This window comes from Suncus etruscus, chromosome X, assembly GCF_024139225.1.
Source record: "Suncus etruscus isolate mSunEtr1 chromosome X, mSunEtr1.pri.cur, whole genome shotgun sequence".
NCBI classification, from domain to species: domain Eukaryota; kingdom Metazoa; phylum Chordata; class Mammalia; order Eulipotyphla; family Soricidae; genus Suncus; species Suncus etruscus.
Window position 1 is genome coordinate 126,697,563 of NC_064868.1, and position 20,195 is coordinate 126,717,757.

A 20,195-nucleotide genomic window follows, 5' to 3' on the forward strand; every position below is an offset into this window, starting at 1 on the left:
ATTCAAGCTCACAGAGATGATAAGCTTGAAATCAGGTCTTCTGATAAAAAGATATGATAAATAATGAATTTTTCTGCAATAGATTTTGTTATTAGGCCATGTGCAGCTGTAGTAATTTCGTCATTTTGGCTGTACACTCAGGAGGTATTTTTGATGGGCTCTAAGGATCATACATGGTGACAAGAATTAAACATGAGTTGCCTCATGTGTGGCAAAGGCTTTTGTACTTTATCTCCAGTAGCTGTCTGCAATACACTGCGCAAGAACTGAAAGAGTGTGATATTAATAGTGTGGGAGTTTTCCATCTTTTAGCAAAGCTGCCTCTGTAAGTACCCACTTCAGACAGTCAAGTACATCTGAGTAAGCTTTGTTTCCATTTCTCTTCTCACTCAGGTTACCCAATTGCTATGAACCATGGCGCAACTGTACTATAAAAAAGTAAACTACTCACCCTACAGAGACCGCATCCCCTTGCAAATTGTGCGGGCAGAGACAGAACTCTCTGCAGAGGAAAAGGCCTTTCTCAATGCAGTGGAAAAAGGAGATTATGCCACTGTGAAACAGGCCCTCCAGGAGGCCGAAATTTACTACAATGTGAACATCAACTGCATGGATCCTTTGGGCCGGAGTGCTTTGCTCATTGCGATTGAAAATGAAAACTTGGAGATCATGGAACTACTGCTGAACCACAGTGTATATGTAGGGGATGCCTTGCTCTACGCTATACGAAAAGAGGTCGTGGGTGCTGTGGAGCTTCTGCTCAGCTACAGGCGGCCAAGTGGAGAGAGGCAGGTAAGAGAAATATATCTATGCTGAAAAATTCACCAGAACAATGGGGCCTTGGGGGCATAAACCTTGAATTAGGAAAGCTACATATGTTGGAGCTGAAAAACTTTATCAATCAAGTCTTTTACCCTCAGAAATAGCAGTTTTCAAAATAAAAATGCTACCCTCAGAATAGTATTACCTGTCAGAATGTTGTTATGCTCAGATATCACCTCAGGTGATACACTGGCGCTACCTTGCTTGGTCTTTTATCTTATTTAGTTGCCTTTTTCTTATTAAAATTTCTTTATGTATATTTTGTTCTTTTGGAGTCTGTGTTTACTTGTTTGTGATTCCCATGAAGAGGCGCTTGGAGCTAGCTTCCATGTGGTTGGGGCTTAATCCTGGATCTCTTGCCTGCCAAGAATACAAACCAGTCCTCACAACACTAGTCAACTCTTATGTATCCAACGTATGGTTTCTCTGTCCAAAATATTCAAGCTCTGGATAAGAAAAATAGTACAGGGATAATATTCTTTCCTTGCATTGCCTTGTGTGAATTCAAGCCTCAAATCAGACACTGGCACTGCATAATTCCTGAACACCACCAGGGATGACCCCTAAACACTGAATAGAAAAGAGATCCTGAGCACTGAGGATGTGACCCAAAGACAAGAAAAATATTCCTGCTCCTTCTACTATCCATATTACTTACTCTCGTCATTCTTCATTTTTCTCCTTCACTCAAAAGTTACTTTCTAGAAAAGGAAAGGCCAGGTATAGACCTGATATAGCAACTCATATTTTTTTCTAAGCACGTGTTTTGACTGAATTATACTGGGTATTTGGGGTGGTGCCCCTGTTATTCTATCTTCTGACACAGCTAAGTTCAATGTTACAGAATCACCTTTGATTCGTCATTCACCTGTATTTTCAATCCTCAATTTCTGTGTCTTCTTCCCTTCCTTTAACTTCATTTTCTTGGTTTTTGGGTCACACCCGGCAGCGCTCAGGGGTTCCTCCAGGCTCTACGCTCAGAAATCGACCCTGGCAGGCACAGGGGACCATATGGGATGCCGGGATTCGAACCACTGTCCTTCTGCATGAAAGGCAAACGCCTTACCTCCATGCTATCTCTCCGGCCCCTCCTTCCTTTAACTTTTAAAAACTTATCTCTTTGGGGCATTGGTGGTGGGAATGTTGCAACGGTGATGGGGGGTGTTCTTTATATGACAGAAACGCAACTACAATCATGTTTGTAATCAAATTGTATAAAGATATTAATAAAAAAGAAAACAAAACAAAAGTCAAAAACTTACCTTTATCATATCTCCTAACTAGGCATGTGTTTTAATTATCACTCTCCTAGACAAATGGCTTTCAAAGTGAAGCCCTCTAGACCATTAACCTCAGACTCATGGGGAACTTATTAGAGATGCAAATAAAAGTGCATGAGCCCCGCAACAGACTACATCAGAAACTCAAGATTGACGCTTAGGAAGCAGTATCCTAGCAAGCCCTTGACAGGATGCTAAAGCACATTCAAGTTTGAAAGTGCTGGCTTGAAAATCTTCTAACGACAGTCTATGCATTTATTCTCTTCCCTTCTATCATAATACATCCTGAACAATAATGCTGACTGTTATTTCCTAAATTAGCATGATAATCCATTCAGATTTGCCCATCTTTCAGTAAGTACAGTATTTTTTCTGACTGTGAGAAAACAACAAAATTGAACATTAGATAACCCTTATTAATAGTCATTTCAAGCTTTATTTCTTCCAGTGTTCTTCCAGAACCCTCTCAAGTGATGCAGGTCACTTAACTATGCTCCTCTTTTGAAGCACAGCATAGGAAACTGTAGAAACAAAGAAAATGGAGAGTAGCTAAACCTGGAGTACCTAAATTCATTCCCCAAAATCGAAACACTACAAACCAAAGCCCCATGTAATAAAGTGCTTATAAAAATTATAATGCAAAGTTTTCAAGGTGGAAATATTCTAGCATATCAGGGTTAGACAGACAGCTCAAGAGTAAGTGCATGCCTTGCATGTGCAAGGTCCTGATTTTTATCCCTGCTACTGTAGAGTTCTTCAAGCTCCACCAAGTGTAGCCTTCATAGCCCTTAATCATTGATTGGTGTTGCTCTGGATGCTTCCAATTCTACTAGGCCTAATCAGTATTTTATTTCCTGACCTCTGACCTTCTTGGAAATGTATTACAAAGAGTGACCCCTAGATTCTCTGAACACTGGCTGGTAGGTTTCCCATAATAAAAAAGTGAGAATAAAAATATCATATGGTGTTTGGCACAAGGTATGTTTCAAGGCAATTTAGAACATTAATATTTATCTAATTAAAGAAATGAGATATGTGTTATCTGCCATCTGAAGAATTGATACTGATAAAGCACAAAGCAAGAGAATAGACTTAAATTTTCTTGACTGAAGAGTCTCAGTTCTCCCTTAATTGCCATCAACACCTAACACAATGCCAAGAGGAAAAGGTACCTATCTTTTTGACATCCACAGTGCCCATGTGTCAACAACAGTTTAGCACTCTAGATTTACTTTGTAAAACAATAATCTGGGGGCCGGAGAGATAGTATGGAGGTAGGGCATTTGCCTTTCATGAAGAAGTGTTGTGTACATAAACATTGTAATGGGATTATTATGTTACTGACCCTACCCTGATCGGTGATTGTGCCCTACCCTAGGGTATGACCTGGCACTCTGCTCCCACCCTAGGGTTGCACCTGATTCTGCTCCCACCATTGGGTGGTACCTGATTCTGGGGCATAAAAACAAGGGTCTGTGGAAGGCGGGGGGGGGGGGGGGCTTTTTGTCCTGGATCTATTGTTAGGCCTTTTGGCTGGCCTCTTCATGGAATAAAGAGCTGTTTTCTTCGGAAGCCTGACTGCATTTTGGCTTTCTTTTTCTTTTTTTTTTTTTGGCTTTCTTCCCACCACATTCACCTCAGAACCTCCGACTGAACAGGGTAACAGACGTGTGGTCCGAGCTGGAGGAGAAAGGCCTCATCCTCCATCCCACCATCAGTCAACCTCTTCAGGGGCTGACTTGCCACAAAGAAGGTCATTGGTTGGAATCCCGGCATCCCATATGGTCCCCTGAGCCTGCCAGGAGCGATTTCTGAGCGTGGAGACAGGAGTAACCCCTGAACGCTGCCGCGTGTGATCCAAAAACTAATAATAATAATAATAATAATAATTAATAATCTGGAACTGTTAAGTATCTTACATTGGATACTAACTTAATCTTCCTAGAAAATCTCTGTTTTCTAGACACAATGATGACAATCTGCATATTACCAGTGCAAAATAATTATTTTTTTGTTTTTGGGGCCACACCCGTTTGATTCTCAGGGGTTACTCCTGGCTAAGCAGAATTGAGAATTACCTCTGTCTCTCTGTCTTTTGCTCTGGGTCTCTTTCTGTCTGTCTGTCTGTCTGTCTATCTCTGTCACCCTCTATCTCTGTCTTTCTCTCTGTGTATCCCTGTCTCTGTGTTTGTGTTTTTTTGGGTTTTTTTTTTTTTTTTGGTTTTTGGGGCCACACCCATTTGATGCTCAGGGTTACTCCTGGCTAAGCGCTCAGAAATTGCCCCTGGCTTGGGCGGACCATATGGGACGCTGGGGGATCGAACCGTGGTCCTTACTTGGCTAGTGCTTGCTAGGCAGGCTCCTTACCTCTAACGCCACCTCACCGGCCCCGCAAAATAATTTTTGAATTTTAATCAAGATTTCTGGATTTTAGTCAACTACAACCAGGGTGATCAAGCCAATTGTCCCACCTCCACATATACCCCACCCCCAGCTTGCCTCTATGAAAGACACTTTTCTTCTCTCTCTTTCTCTCTTCTTATTTTATCCTCTTAAGAACCATTGTTTGCAATACTTCATACATATCATCTTATGTCCTTTTAATTCCAAATTCTCATCCAGAGTGATCATTCCCAATTATTATTGTCATAGTGGTCCCCTTTCTGTTTTAACTGCACTTCCCACACATAATTTCTATAGTCTGTAGGTATTATTCTCATACTATGGTTTGTTTTCAAACCTAACTTTTTTAAACTCTGGGCTATACTGCTTCTCTGGTCATTTCTTAACAATACATTTTTCCCTGGTAATTTAAAAAAATAAATATTCCCAGCATATAAATCCTGGTATAAGACAGATATTTAGAATATTAATGTTATCTGGAAAGAAAATTATTGTAGGATTAAGATAAAACCAAAAAGCAAGGAGGCTTTGGCACTATACCTAACGATTTGTTTGTTTTGGGGGGTGTTTGTGTTGGTTGCTCAAGGATTATTCCTGGCTAGGTGTTTTAGGATCCAGGGGCTAATATGTGGCATCAGGAATCAAACCTGAGACAACTGAATGCAAGGTAAGTGTCTTACTCACTCTACTATCTCTATAGCTAAACTAAAAATCATTCATCTACCTTATTCTATATCTTGCTTACCTCTGACATTATATGTAGTCATTGACTCTACCCTTCATTTAACATCATAGCAAACCATTTTATACCAGTTTATACATTCTATACTAATCTTATCTTTGTAAATCTCTAGTCTCTGTATGTTTCTGTGCGGTTTCTTAAATTTTAGGCATAATTTAACTCCATCTGTGTCCAAACTCCGCTTCTATGTTTAACTAAGGCTCTAGGTTCTAGTATACAACAGGTAGCATATAAATATCTGTTGATGAATATAAATTAGTAAAGTGTATTGCATGAAAAAGTATCAATTAGCACAGGTAGTTAATTGAAAAATATACGCCATATTTAATCACATTGCTTTATTACTTTTAAAAAATTAAAATATTTTGATATACAAAGTTATTCATAGTTGTTTCAGAACCAAGACCAATCCCACCGCCAGTGTATACCTCCCTCCACCAATGTTCCCAGATTTCCTCCCTTGCCACCACTCTCTACTCCCCAGCCAAGAAAGCATAACAGGCTTTTGTTATTGGGTTGTTAAAAGTTGGGTCACATGTTTTTATTGTTGTTGACTTTGGTTTCTATATTTATTCCTATCCTTTCTTAATACCACCAATGCACCTGAAACTCCTTGGACAATGTCCTCCATATTTTCATAGTTGTGTTCATACTCATGCACTCATTTTTTTCCATCACTATATCTGGGGCCTACAGTGTTCTCGACAACTCCCATTTAAATCATTGAATTATTCATGCAGCTATTCTAAATACCATATATATTTGTATTTATCTTCTTTTATTTAACATAATATTTTCCAGTTCTACCCAAGTTGCAGCAAATTGCATTATGCAGTGGTCCTCAAACTATGGCCCATGGGCCATGTATTTTATTTGTATCTGTTTTGTTTCTTCATTGCAAAATAAGATATATGCAGTGTGCATAATAATTCGTTCATAAGTTTTGTTTTTACTATAGTCAGACCCTCCAATGGTCTGAGGGACAGTAAACTGGCCCCCTGTTTAAAAAGTTTAAGGAGCCCTGCTTATTGCATCATTCCTCACAGCTACGTAGTATTCCATTGAATATATGTACCACATCTACATGAACCACTTCGCTGTTGTTGTACATCTAGGTTAAGTTGATTTCTACTCATAGCTATTGTACTGAGTGCTGCAAGACTCAGAAGGGAAAATAGAGAAAATTCTCAAATAAATTGAATTAGTAATTAAATGAGAAAATTTACAAAAGAATATTCAGAAATCCAAGACATCTGAGAGTTTATTACAAACAACTGTACTCTGTTAGATTAGAAGACCCAGAATTAATGTAAAATTTTCTGGAAACATATAATCTCCCCAAACTGAATTACAAGGAAGTAGATAGCCTGAATAGGACAATCACAAGCAAAGAAATTGAAAAAGGATTAAAAAATCTTCCCAGTAATAAAATTTCAGGACCAGATGGGTTATAGGTCAGTTTTATCAGCTATTCATAGAATATTCTTAAATGATTCTTAAAATCTTCCAAAATATTGAAGATATGGTAACCCTCTGAATAATTTCTATGAAGCTAACATTATGCTGGTTCTCAAAGCTGAAATGAATACTATCAAGAAAGAAAACTACAAACCAATCTCATTGATGATCATTGATGCAAAATACTCCAACAAAAACTTGGCAAACCAATTTCAACAGCACATCAAAAATTATACATAAGAATGAGTGTGTTTTGTGCTGGAGATGTAAGGATGGTTAATTATACAGAAATCAATCAATATCTTACATGTGGTCATCAGTAAAATAAAAGATAATAAAAATCATATGATCATATCAATAAATGCATAAAATATTTACAAGATTCAACACACTCATGATTGAAATTCTCAGCAAAATAGGTGTGGAAGGAATCTTCCTCATGAAAGTAATAGTTATCTATAAAATACATAGTCAATATTATTCTTTTGTTTTTGTTTTTGTTTTTGTTTTTTGGGCCACACCTGGCGTTTATCAGGGGTTACTCCTGGCTGTCTGCTCAGAAATAGCTCTTGGCAGGGTTAGGGTTAGGGGGACCATATGGGACGCCGGGGTTCGAAACAACCACCTTAGGTCCTGGGTTGGCTGCTTGCAAGGCAAACGCTGCTGTGCTATCTCTCCGGGCCCTCAATATTATTCTTAATGACAAAAATCTGAAAGCATTTGCACCAAGGTCTGAAAAATGCAAGGATGTCCATTGTCTCCATTCCTTCTCAACATAGTATTAGAAGTCCTAACAATAACAATCAGGTACAAGAAGGATATCAAAGGAATCCCAACTGCAAAAGAGGAAGTCTAAGTATCTCTATTTGCATATGACACAATAATATAGATTTATGATCCCAAAGAGTTCACATAATGTTCCTAGAAAGAATAAGCCTATACAGCAGTGGTCAGCTACAAAGTCAATTTAAAAATATAGTTTCTTTCTTTCTTTCTTTCTTTCTTTCTTTCTTTCTTTCTTTCTTTCTTTCTTTCTTTCTTTCTTTCTTTCTTTCTTTCTTTCTTTCTTTCTTTCTTTCTTTCTTTCTTTCTTTCTTTCTTTCTTTCTTTCTTTTTTTCTTTCTTTCTTTCTTTCCTTTCTTTCTTTCTTTCCTTCTTTCTTTCTTTCTTTCTTTCTTTCTTTCTTTCTTTCTTTCTTTCTTTCTTTCTTTCTTTCTTTCTTTCTTTCTTTCTTTCTTTCTTTCTTTCTTTCTTTCTTTCTTTCTTTCTTTCTTTCTTTCAAATATGACTAAGCAAACAAAGAGATCCGATTTTTTTCCATTTAAAATAGTGTAAAAACCATGAAATACCTAAGTTTCAAACAAGGATAGAGACCTATACTACAAAAAACTACAAAAACACTTAAGAAAGTAATTGAAGCATACCTAAGGAAATGGGAAAAAAAACATTCCATGCTCATTAAGGGAAGAATCAATGTTATCCAAATTACCATCTTACATAAAATACTACGTAGATTTAATTCAATTCCTATCCAAATTTAGAAAACATTCTTCAATGGCTTAGAGAAATTTATCATAAAGTTTGTGTGGAACCGTAAAAGACCTAGAATAGCCAAAAGTATATTAAATAACCAGAAGCTGGGAGGCATCTCATTGTCTAACTTGAAGCTCTACTACAAAGCCATACAAAACAAACAAACAAAAAACCCAGCGTGGTATTGGAGTAAAGACAGATTGTCCTAACAATGGCTTAAAATAGAATATAGAGTTACATACCTCCAATTATATAGTAAATTACTACTTGACTAATGAGATAAAAGCATACAATGGAAATAAGACAGTCTTTACAGCAAATGGTGTTACAATTTTACAACCACATTAATAATTTAAAAACCGATCCATAGTTCACGCTTTACACAAAAGCACATTCAAAATGCATTCAAGTTCTTGAATTTAGACCCGAATCTATAAAATTCAATGAGGAAAACCTAAGTAGAACATCCCAAGACCTATACTATTTTTTCTCTTATCAGTAAGTAGTGTCCATCTCCATCCTTGTTTCTAATGCAGTTTAATCTGATTTAAGAATAGCGTTCCTAGCTTTTGTTCCAGTGTCTTGTATAATTGTTTTCCAACCACTTACTCTAAATCTCTGTCCTAAGATTTTTAACTGGTTTCTATAAGCAACAAATGGTTGTATTTTGTCTCCTAATTCAATCCTGTACTCTGCCTTTTGATGGGAGAGTTTAGTCTGTTAATATTCAAGGAAACTATTGACAGAAATGGTTGTCATGTCATTATAGTGTATAGGGTTGTTCCTGTTGTAATTTTTATTTGGTTTATGTAAGTGGCTTTTGAGTAGTTATTTAGATTTAGTTTGTATATCACAAATATTGCAAGTTCTATTTTGTCTGAGAATTTTTTTTTCTATCATTCTCTCCTATATAAATGAGAGGTGTGCTGGGTAGTGGACTCTAGGTTGGAAACTTCTTTCATGCACTAAATTTAATATGTCATTCCACTTATTTCTTGCCTGGATAGTTTTATATGGGAGATCTGGTGTGATCCATATGTTCTTTCCATTATAGTTAGGGTTTTTCTTATCCTTTAATATTTTAAGAATTCCATCTCTCTCTTTTTTGCCATTTTGATTACTATATATATCTTGCTGTTTATGTTAAGATATATCTTATTTAACACTCTTTTCACCTCCTGCATTTGTGCAACTGTCTCTTTCCAGATGGTGAAGAAGTTCAATTTTAATATCTCTCCCACTACTTGTTGATATGTGATAAATGATATAACCCATACGATATGACTTACATATAGTATATAAATATACATATATGTACCTTTCCCTTTTTTCTCTTCTTCTGGTATTTCTATGATTCAGAGATTACTTTTTTCATTAAATACCTTACATTGTCATCTATACTTTTACCACTCTTTTCTCTTTTTTTAAACATTCTTTATTAATGATGGTTTGTAATTTTCCTTTAAATTTGTCTCTATGGTTCTCCAGCTATATGATTATGATATTATGGCTGGCTAACATGTTCTTTAATTTCTTCATTTCCATTTGAACGAATTATCTCATCTTCTGAATTTTTCTTTGAGTTGTATGAACTTCTCATCTATTTATTGCTTAATTTCACTGTCTCCTTGTCTTTGCTAAAGTAATAAGTATGTATTTTCTGTCTTCATTGTATAGTCCCAGGTGTTTTGATGGGTTTGGAGCTAGTACTATATTTCTTTCTCTATCCACAACTGCAGTTTACATCTGTAGATTCCTCATTATTCTTTGAATTTTGTGAATTAAGAATGCAAACTGACACACTGATTCCTGCTTGTTTCTGCCGGGAGTCAGAAGGGTGCAGAAGCCATCTTGGGCCATGCAGTTTCAAACTACCTGAGACTGGATTTCATCAGCATTCCTGCTGGTGATCCTGTCTGCTTCAGAGGTGTTTTGGGATGTACACACACTGATTCCTGCTGGAGGTCAGAAGGGTGCAGAAGCCATCTTGGGTCATGCTGTTTTTAGCTGCTTGAGACTGGATTTCATCAGCGTTCCTGCTGGTGATCCTGCCTGCTTCAGTGGTGGGTTGGGATATACACACAGATGGATCGCCTTCCCTGGAGCCTTTCCTGGAGGTGAGTTTACAAGCCCTGTAAGAGTTGAGCCAGAGAAGCATGGCCGATCCGCTTCGCTTCCCGGGCGTGCACATCATTTAGCCAATGAATACAACCACAACACGTAGAAAAACCCACAATACAAGTGTGACAATGGGGAAACAATGCAGGCCAGCGCCAGACATAGAAAATGACGATGGCAACTCTGATGACTTGAACATGACCAACCAAATAGTCAGTCTCTCAGATAAGGAGTTTAGAATCGCAATATGGAAGATATTCAAAGAACTCAAAGAAAGTATAGAAGAGAACACTAATAAGAATCAAGAGAATAAGAAGATAAAAATGAGAAAACTCCAAACTGAAATTTCAGGTCAAAAAACAGGTCTGAAAAATTCAGTAGATGAATTGAAGAAAAACATGGTTAGCTTTCCCACAGGTTAACAGCAGCGGAGGATAGAATTACTACACTGGAAGATGAGATGAATAACAACGCCATACAGCAGAAGAAATTGGAAAAAAGCCTTAAAGCAAATGATCAAACAGTGGAAAAATTACTCAAAGAATGGGAACAGATGAAAATAGAAGTCTATGATAAGCTCAACAGGAACAACTTAAAAATCATTGGAGTCCCAGAGACTCAGGAAGAAAATATCCAGGAAGAATCAACGGTCAAGAACATCATTAAAGATAAACTACCAGAGCTAATGAATACATGCGATCAAATCCTGCATGACCGAAGAGTACCAACTAAAAGAGACCCCAGAAAAAACACCACAAGACACATTCTAGTCACAATGATGAATCTCACAGATAGAGACAGAATTCTGAAAGCAGCAAGATCGAAAAGAGAAATTACATTCAAGGGAACATCCTTGAGATTTACAGCAGACCTGTCACCGGAAACACTCAAAGCCAGAAGGCAGTGGTGGGACACAGTGAAAAAACTCAATGAAGTAATTGCTTCATGTAGAATACTGCACCCAGCAAAACTCACTTTCAGGTTTGAAGGAACAATACATGGTTTCACAAACAAACAAAAGCTCAGAAACTTTACAGACTCAAAACCATTCTTAAAATAAAAACTGAATGGCCTACTATAAGACAAGACAGATGAACAGAGACACCAAACTTTTATGTAAAGATGGCACTAACTCCCAGGACAATTCTTTCTCTCAATGTCAATGGACTAAATGCACCAGTTAAGAGACACACAGTGGCTAAATGGATCAAAAAAACTCAATCCAACCTTCTGCTGCCTACAAGAAACGCACCTGAATAGTCAGAACATAGACTCAAAATAAAAGGTAGGAAACTCATTCAAGCAAACAACACCTATAAAAAAGTTGGAGTGGCCATACTAATATCAGATGATGCAAACTTTATACTTAGAAAAGTTGTAAGGGACAAAGATGGCCATTTTGTATTAATCAAGGAATACGTACATCAGGATGAAATCACTCTCCTAAACATATATGCAGCGAATGAGTGGCCAGCAAAATATTTAATACAATTGTTGGGAAATCTGAAAAATAATATCAATAACAACAAATTAATTGTGGAAGACCTCAACACAGCAAGACTGAAACCCAACAAAAATATACTAGACCTGAAAAAAAAAATGGAAGAAAGAGGCCTAGTATATATATACAGGACACTCCATCCCCAAAAGTCTGGACACACATTCTCCTCTAATGTACATGGGACATTCTCCAGGATAAACTACATGCTAGCACAGAAAACATGCCTTCATAATATCAATAGGATAGAAATTTTGTAGCTACCTTTGCTGACAACAAGGCCGTGAAATTATATATGAAATACAAAGGGACACAGTAGAAAAAATTTAATACCTGGAAGTTAAACAGACTAATACTGAATAACCAGTGGGTCTGAGATGAAATCAAAGAGGAAATAAAAACCTTCCTAGAAACAAATGACAATGGAGACACAAACTATCAGAATTTATGGGACACAGCAAAAGTGGTACTGAGAGGAAAATTTATAGGTTTGCAAGCACACAATAGGAAAAAAAGAGGCATACCTGAATAGATTAATGACGAAGCTCATAGAATTAGAAAGTACTCAACAAAAGGACCCAAAAATAGGGAGATAGAAGGAAATAACAAAGCTGAGAGCAGAAATCAATGAAGTGGAAACTGAAAACCATCCAAAAGATCAAGGAAAGCTGAAGTTGGTTCTTTGAAAAAATAAATAAGATTGATAGACCACTGGCAAAACTAACAAAAAAAAGAGAGAGAAACTTGATAACACGTATTAAGAATGAAAAAGGAGAGATCACTACTGACATGATAGAGATCCAAAGGGTAATCAGAAACTACTTTGAGAAACTCTATGCTACTAAAAATGAAAACCTGGAAAAATGGATAAATTTTTGGAATCTTATAATCTTCCACAGTTGAATGAAGAAGATGTAGCATATCTAAACACACCCATTACTATTGAGGAAATTAAGACAGTAATCAAATGTCTGCCCAAATCAAAAGCCCAGGCCCAGATAGATTTACTAATGAATTCTTTGAAACCTTTCAAGAAGAACTTCTACCAATTCTGGCAAGACTCTTTCATGAAATTGAAAAAAACGGGAAAACTTCCAAATAGCTTTTATGAAGCCAACATCACCTTGATACCTAAACCAAACAGAGCTGCTACCAAAAAAGAAAATTACAGACCAATATCACTGATGAATACAGATGCAAAGATCCTCAACAAAATCCTGGCAAATAGGATTCAATGCCTCATTAAGAAGATCATCCACTACGATCAAGTAGTTTTCATACCAGGAATGCAAGACTAGTTTAACATCCATAAATCTATCAATATAATACACAACATCAACAACAAGAAAAAAAATCACATGATCCTATAAATAGACGCAGAGAAAGCATTTGATAAGGTCCAACACCCATTCTTGATCAAAACTCTCAGGAAGATGGGAATGGAAGGAACCTTTCTCAATATAGTTAAGGCCATCTACCACAAGCCAGAGGCAAATATTGTCCTCAATGGAGAAAAACTGAAAGCCTTTCCTCTATATTCTGGCACAAGACAAGGCTGTTCTCTCTCACCAGTCCTATTCAACAGAGCACTGGAAGTACTTGCTATAGCGATTAGGCAAGAAAAAGATATCGAGGGAATCCAGATAGGAAAAGAAGAAGTCAAGCTCTCGCTGTTTGCAGATGACATGATACTCTACCTAGAAAACCCTAAAGTCTTTACAAAAAAAGCTGCTAGAAACAATAGACTCATATAGCAAGTTGGCAGGCTACAAAATTAACACACAAAAATCAATGGCCTTTCTATGCACCAATAGTAATAAGGAAGAAATGGACATTAAGAAAACAACCCCATCACAATAGTGCCACACAAACTCAAATATCTTGGAATCTACTTGACTAAAAATGTGAAGGACCTGTTGTATTACATAATTAATGATGGAGCTGGATGGCGATGGATGGAGGCCTTTGTGCTTAGGCCCCAGCCACGTGGCTTCATCCCCCATGCAGCCGGCGAGTTCCAGGCCCAGGTGAAACGCGAAATCACTCACTCACATGCAGGCGTCAGGAAGCAACAACTTTATTCAGGCCCTAGCCACCACGTGTGTGTGGCCTATCTCATAACCTTTTAAGCATTCAGCCATTCCAGGCTACCCTGCATCTAAACTCTTTCAGCCATCTTCCTCAGAGTGCCCAGCAGGGCCAAAAGGCAAAGACCCTTAATCCCCTGGCTTACGGGTTTATCTACCTATTCCAAGACCCCTCCCAGGAATGGGCCGGTTCTTGCAGGTAAAGTCACACCTATTATCCGGTTCCCAAGACCCCTCCCAGAAATGGGTGGGTCTCAGATAAGTACCCTACAGGACCTATGCAAAGAAAACTATAAAACTCTGCTCCAAGAAATGAGAGCACACGTGGAAATTGAAACGCATACCTTGCTCGTGGATTGGCAGGATTAACATCATCAAAATGGCAATACTCCCCAAGGCATTATACCGATTTAATGGGATCCCTCTAAAGATACCCATGACATTCTTCAAAGAAGTGGATCAGTCACTTTTGAAATTCGTTTGGAACAATAAACACCCGAGAATAGCTAAAGCAATCATTGGGAAAAAGAATATGGGAGGAATTACTTTACCCAACTTTAAACTGTACTACAAAGCAATAGTTATCAAAACAGCATGGTATTGGAATAAAGACAGGCCCTCAAATCAGTGGAATAGGTTTGAATACTTAGAGAATGTTCCCCAGACATACAATCACCTAATTTTTAATAAAGGAGCAAGAAATCCTAAATGGAGCAAAGAAAGCCTCTTCAACAAGTGGTGTTGGCACAACTGGCTAGCCACTTGCAAAAATATTGAACTTAGACACTCAGCTAACATCATGTACGAAGGTTAAATCCGAATGGATGAAAGACCTCGATATCAGACCCGAAACCATAAGATATATAGAACAGCATGTAGGTAAAACACTACAGGACATTGAGACTAAAGGTATCTTCAAAGAGGAAACTGCACTCTCCAAGCAAGTAAAAGCAAAGATTAACAGATGGGAATATATTAAACTGAGAAGCTTCTGCACCTCAAAAGAAATAGCACCCAGGATACAAGAGCCCCTAGTAAGTTGGAGAAACTATTCACCCAATACCCATCAGACAAGGGGCTAATCTCCAAAATATGCAAGGCACTGTCATATATTTACAGGAAAAAACATCTAATCCCATCAAAAAATGGGGAGAAGAAATGGACAGACACTTTGACAAAGAAGAAATACAAATGGCCTAAAGACACATGAAAAAATGCTCCACATCACTAATCATGAGGGAGATGCAAATCAAAACAACTATGAGGTACCACCTCACACCCCAGAGATTGGGACACATCACAAAGAATGAGAATAAGCAGGGGATTTGGAGAGAAAGGAACTCTTATCCACTGCTGGAGGGAATGCCATCTAGTTCAACCTTTAAGGAAAGCAATATGGAGATACCTCCAAAAACTGAAAATCGAGCTCCCATACGACCCAGCTATACCACTCCTAGGAATATACCCTACCCTAGGAACACAAAAATACAATACAAAAACCCCTTCCTTACACCTATATTCATTGCAGCACTATTTACCATAGCAAGACTCTGGAAACAACCCAGATGCCCTTCAACAGACGAATGGCTAAAGAAACTGTGGTACATATACACAATGGAATATTATGCAGGAGAGATGAAGTCATGAAATTTTCCTATACATGGATGTACATGGAATCTATTATACTGAGTCTAATAAGTTAGAGAGAGAAAGACACAGAATGGTCTCACTCATCTATGGGTTTTAAGAAAAATGAAAGACATTCTTGCAATAATAACTTTCAGACACAAAAGAGAAAAGAGCTGGAAGTTACAGCTTACCTCATGAAGCTCACCACAAACAGGGATGAGTTTAGTTAGAGAAATAACTACATTTTGAAGTGTCCTAATAATGAGAATGTATGAAGGAAATAGAAAGCCTGTCTAGAGTACAGGCGGGGGTGGGTGGGGAGGAGGGAGATTTGGGACATTGGTGATGGGAATGTTGCACTGGTGATGGGTGGTGTTCTTTACATGACTGAAACCCAAACACAATCATGTATGTAATAAAGTTGTTTAAATAAGAAAATAATAAGAAAATGCAATCTATATTATTTATTATACCAAAGATGGCTATTAATATATATGCATTTCAGATAATATTTTAAACCATGTAGAGTTATTTGAGTATTCTAAAATGAAAATTGTTACTAGGTTTGACCAAATGAGTTATAAGGCAGAATACTATATGAGTGAAAGAAGCACCATGGCAACATCCAGGAAATAAAAGCTATAAATTAAAATTTATTTGAGAGGAGAGTGCAGATGGATATCTGGACACAATTTAGTATGCCGCCCTACAGCCTTGGATGGGGTGTGGCAATGATGGTGATTTGGGAAATCTGTGGTGCTTTATTACTATTTTGCAAGAGAGGAGAAAAGCAGGGGAAGAATAAGGAAGAAGCATTGCCAGACATATCTGGTGTTTGAAAAAAAAGCCAAGATCTGATTTATGGCTCATTTTTTCCCATATTTAATCAGTTTTAGGAAGAATTCTGATGAACAATTAATAAATTAATTCTAAAAATAATCTAAGGCACAATCCCTTTTCCTGAATGAAGGCATAGGAATAAACTATTTATGGTGGGAGCCTAGCCTGAGAGACCTGACTTACGCTATTTGGGATTGGCTCTCCTATTTTCCAGAAAACTCTCAATAAAAAATCTTCTTTGTCTCTAATGCAAATTCACCTTATATGCCAAAACTCTTTACATTTCAGAGTTTTAAGAAGTTTTATCCCTAAATGTCTTTAGCAGCTTTCTCATACATTTTGCCTCTCTGAATCCTTATCATCAGACTTGGCTAAATTTCTTTGTATTCATTTTATGACAATTGAGCTGATAAGTCAGATAATAATAGTCTGCCACAGTTCAGAAACTCTGAATTTCTGGGAGATGGAAATAATACCTTTTTGCCAGAGAGCAATCAGAAATATGAGCTGAGGCTTCTTGAAGACCTATGTCTTATTGGGTAGGCTACTTCACTCTCCTCCCACATAAAGAATTCAAACGAACATTCATTTTCATAGAAATATCCTCACACCATCTATGTGACTGACCACGGTTCACTTCTGTCAGTCTTCAGTAAATAAACTAGTGTCATTCTTCGTTTTATTGCAAAATCAACTTGGCCTCAGATGGCAAAATTTGCCTTCCTCTTTATCCAAGTCCCATCTTCTTAACTATCTCATGGAGATTAACATTTCTAATAGAGATTATTTTCTCAAAAATAACATTTCAGAGAATTGTAAGGGGAGAGATATAGAAAGATAGTCAAGAGAGGAAAATGTAACTAGGATCAAATTTTAAGGTAAATATAAATTTTAAGATATATGTTATGCAGTATCACGTATAATTTATAATACTAGACAAACCCAAAGACTGTTTTTATGTGTGTGTATTTTTAAGGCTACTCTGTTGTCTTCTTATTTGGATTAATCTATAGAGATCCTGCTACTCCAGAAATTTGATGTTATTTTCTGTATCCACTCCTGATGATAATATCCTATATTTTGTAAAAATTTCTACTATTTAAATTCAAGTGAATATGTATTATTTAAGTTTACAAATTAGATTAAACATATCTTGAAACTACTATGAAATTAGCTGTCTTTTAACATTAAATAATTGTTTTAACTCATCTTGTTTGTTAATATTTTTGAAGAGGTTATTTTGGTAAAGTAAGGATTGAACTGATGAATACACATTATTTCCTTGGTTTTGGAATTTAACCTTTGTGATTTAATTTTTATTTAAACATATGGATTACAAGGTTATTCATAATATATGATTTTCACAGATAGTGTTTTTTATTGAGTTACAGTCATGAAATGTACAATAACATTCACCAGTGCACATTCCCATCATTCCCAGTTTTCCTCTCAACATCCCCCCAAACTTCCTCTCTTTCCTGTCTCTAGGATATAGTTTTTTCTCTCTTTTTATCTCTCTTTCTATAGCTTCCACTTTTTTATTTTTAGACACTTTGCAGCACAGTGCACAGTTAGTGCCACAAATGTCCCCAAATCCCTCCCACCTACCCACCCCCAACTGCATCTGGGACAGTAATTTGACTTCTCTCTCTCTCTCTTGTGCTATTATTTGTATCTCTTTTAGCTGGTACTCTTTGAAAATCCAGAATATGGGTGCAAGAATCCTTCAACTCTTGGACTTGATTTCTTTGAATGTTGCTTCGACACAGGAATTTTCTTCCAGAACCTCTACAACCCCAATGATTCATAGGCTGTTCCTTTTAAATTTATACCAAATATCTATTGTCTTTTCACTTATTTTGAGGATATTTTCCATCTTCAATCATTCATTTTAAGATTTATTTCCAGTATGTTCCAGCTCACTAAGTCTTCAATAGCTGTTCCTCTCCTGGAGATGCTTTATAGTGAGGTTTTCATTTTTACCTGTATTGTATTTTAGCTCTGATATTTCTGTTTGAAGTTTTCTCATTTCTACTCTCATATCTTGAATCTTATAGGCTGTCATTTCCATGGTTTCTTTGAATTACTTTTTTACATTCTCCAACTTTTTATATCTATATATTTTATAACTTTATATCTTTTATATATTTATTTACTCTTTATTTATATCTTTATTTAAGCACCAGGAATACAAACATGTTTGTAATTGATTTTCTGTTATAGAGGGTTTTCTGTTATAAAAAAGAAGACCTTCCTTCACCAATGCAACATTCCCACCACCAGTTCCCCCCATCGCCCTCTCCCCCACCTCCTGCCTGTATTCAAGACAGACATTGTACTTCTCTCACTCATTATCATTGTCATGGTAGCTGTTAGTGCAGTTATTTCTTTAATTGCACTCACAACTCTTTGTGGTATGCTTCAGATCGTGAGCTGGTCCTTCCAGCCCTCATCTCTATTTTCTCTGTGTATTATTACAGCCATGTCTTTTTATTTTTCTTAAATCCCACAGATGAGTGAGACTCTTCTGTGTCTATCTTTCTCCCTCTGACTACTTTCACTCAGCATAATAGTTTTCATGCCCATCCACTAGTAGAAAAATTTCATGACTTCATATTTTCTAACGGGTGCATAGTATTCTATTGTGTGTTGGCATCTGGGTTATTTTCCGATTCTGGCTATTGTAAATAGTGCTGCAATGAATATAGGTGTGCAGAAGGCAGTTTTGTGTTGTGTTTTTGTGTCTATAGCTGGATAATATGGGAGCTCAACTTCCAGTTTTTGAGGAATCTCTATATTGTTTTCCATAAAGTCTGGCCTAGATGGCATTCCTACCAGCAGTGAATGAGAATTCCTTTCTCTCCACATTCCTGCCAGCACATATTGTCCTTGTTCTTTGTAAGTATGCCAGTCTCTGTGGCGTGAGTGATACAATATTGTTTTGATTTGCATCTCCCTGATGACTAGTGATGTACAGCATTTATTCCTGTGCTTTTCAGCCATTTATGTTTCTTTTTTGAGGAAGTGTCTACTTCTTCTTCCCATTTTTGATGGAGTTAGATGCTTTTTCTTGTTACTGTCAGTACTTTGTGTATCTTAGATAGTAGCCCCTAATCTGATGGGTATTGGGTGAATAGATTTTCCCATTCTGTGTGTGGCCTTTGTATCCTCCCTCACTATTTCCTTTCAGGTGCAGAAACTTTTCAGCTTTATACAGTCCCATCTGTTTATCTCAGCCTCCACTTGTTTGGAGAGTGCTCTTTTCTCCTTGAAGATGCCTTTAGTCTCAATGTCATGGAGTATTTTACCTACATGTTCTTCTATATACCTTTATGGTTCAGGATCTAATAGAAAGGTCTTTAATCCATTTGGATTACACCTTTGTGCATGGTGTTAGAAGGAAGTCTGAGTTCACATTTTTTGCATGTAGCTGACCAGTTTTCTCAACACCACTTGTTAGAGAGCCTTTCCTGTGCCACTTTAATTTCCTTGCTTCTTTACCAAAGATTAATTGATGTTATGTCTCATGATATTTCTCTAAATACTCAAGTCTATTTGATTGATCTAAGGGTCTGTATTTATTCTAATATCACTCTGTTTTAATGACTATTTCTTTGTAGTACAATTTAAAGTTGGGGAAAGTGATGCTTCCCATTTTCTTTTTCCTAAGGGTTTTGTAGCTATTCTTGGAATTTTATTGTTCCAAATAAATTTCAGGACTGATTGATGCACTTCTTTGAAGAATATCATGGTTATTTTTAGAGGAATTTTATTAAATTCTTTCA

General features: G+C 36.9%; 1 protein-coding gene across 1 annotated transcript in view; it reads left to right on the forward strand.

The window, feature by feature from the left end:
- Positions 1-399: 399 nt before the first annotated feature.
- TRPC5 (transient receptor potential cation channel subfamily C member 5) overlaps positions 400-20,195 on the forward strand; it is a 173,306-nt gene continuing 153,510 nt past the window's right edge. The window contains exon 1 of the mRNA XM_049767557.1: positions 400-792. Within this exon, the coding sequence (XP_049623514.1) occupies positions 415-792 (378 nt within the window). The 5' untranslated portion in view covers positions 400-414. The remainder of the gene's footprint in view (positions 793-20,195) is intronic.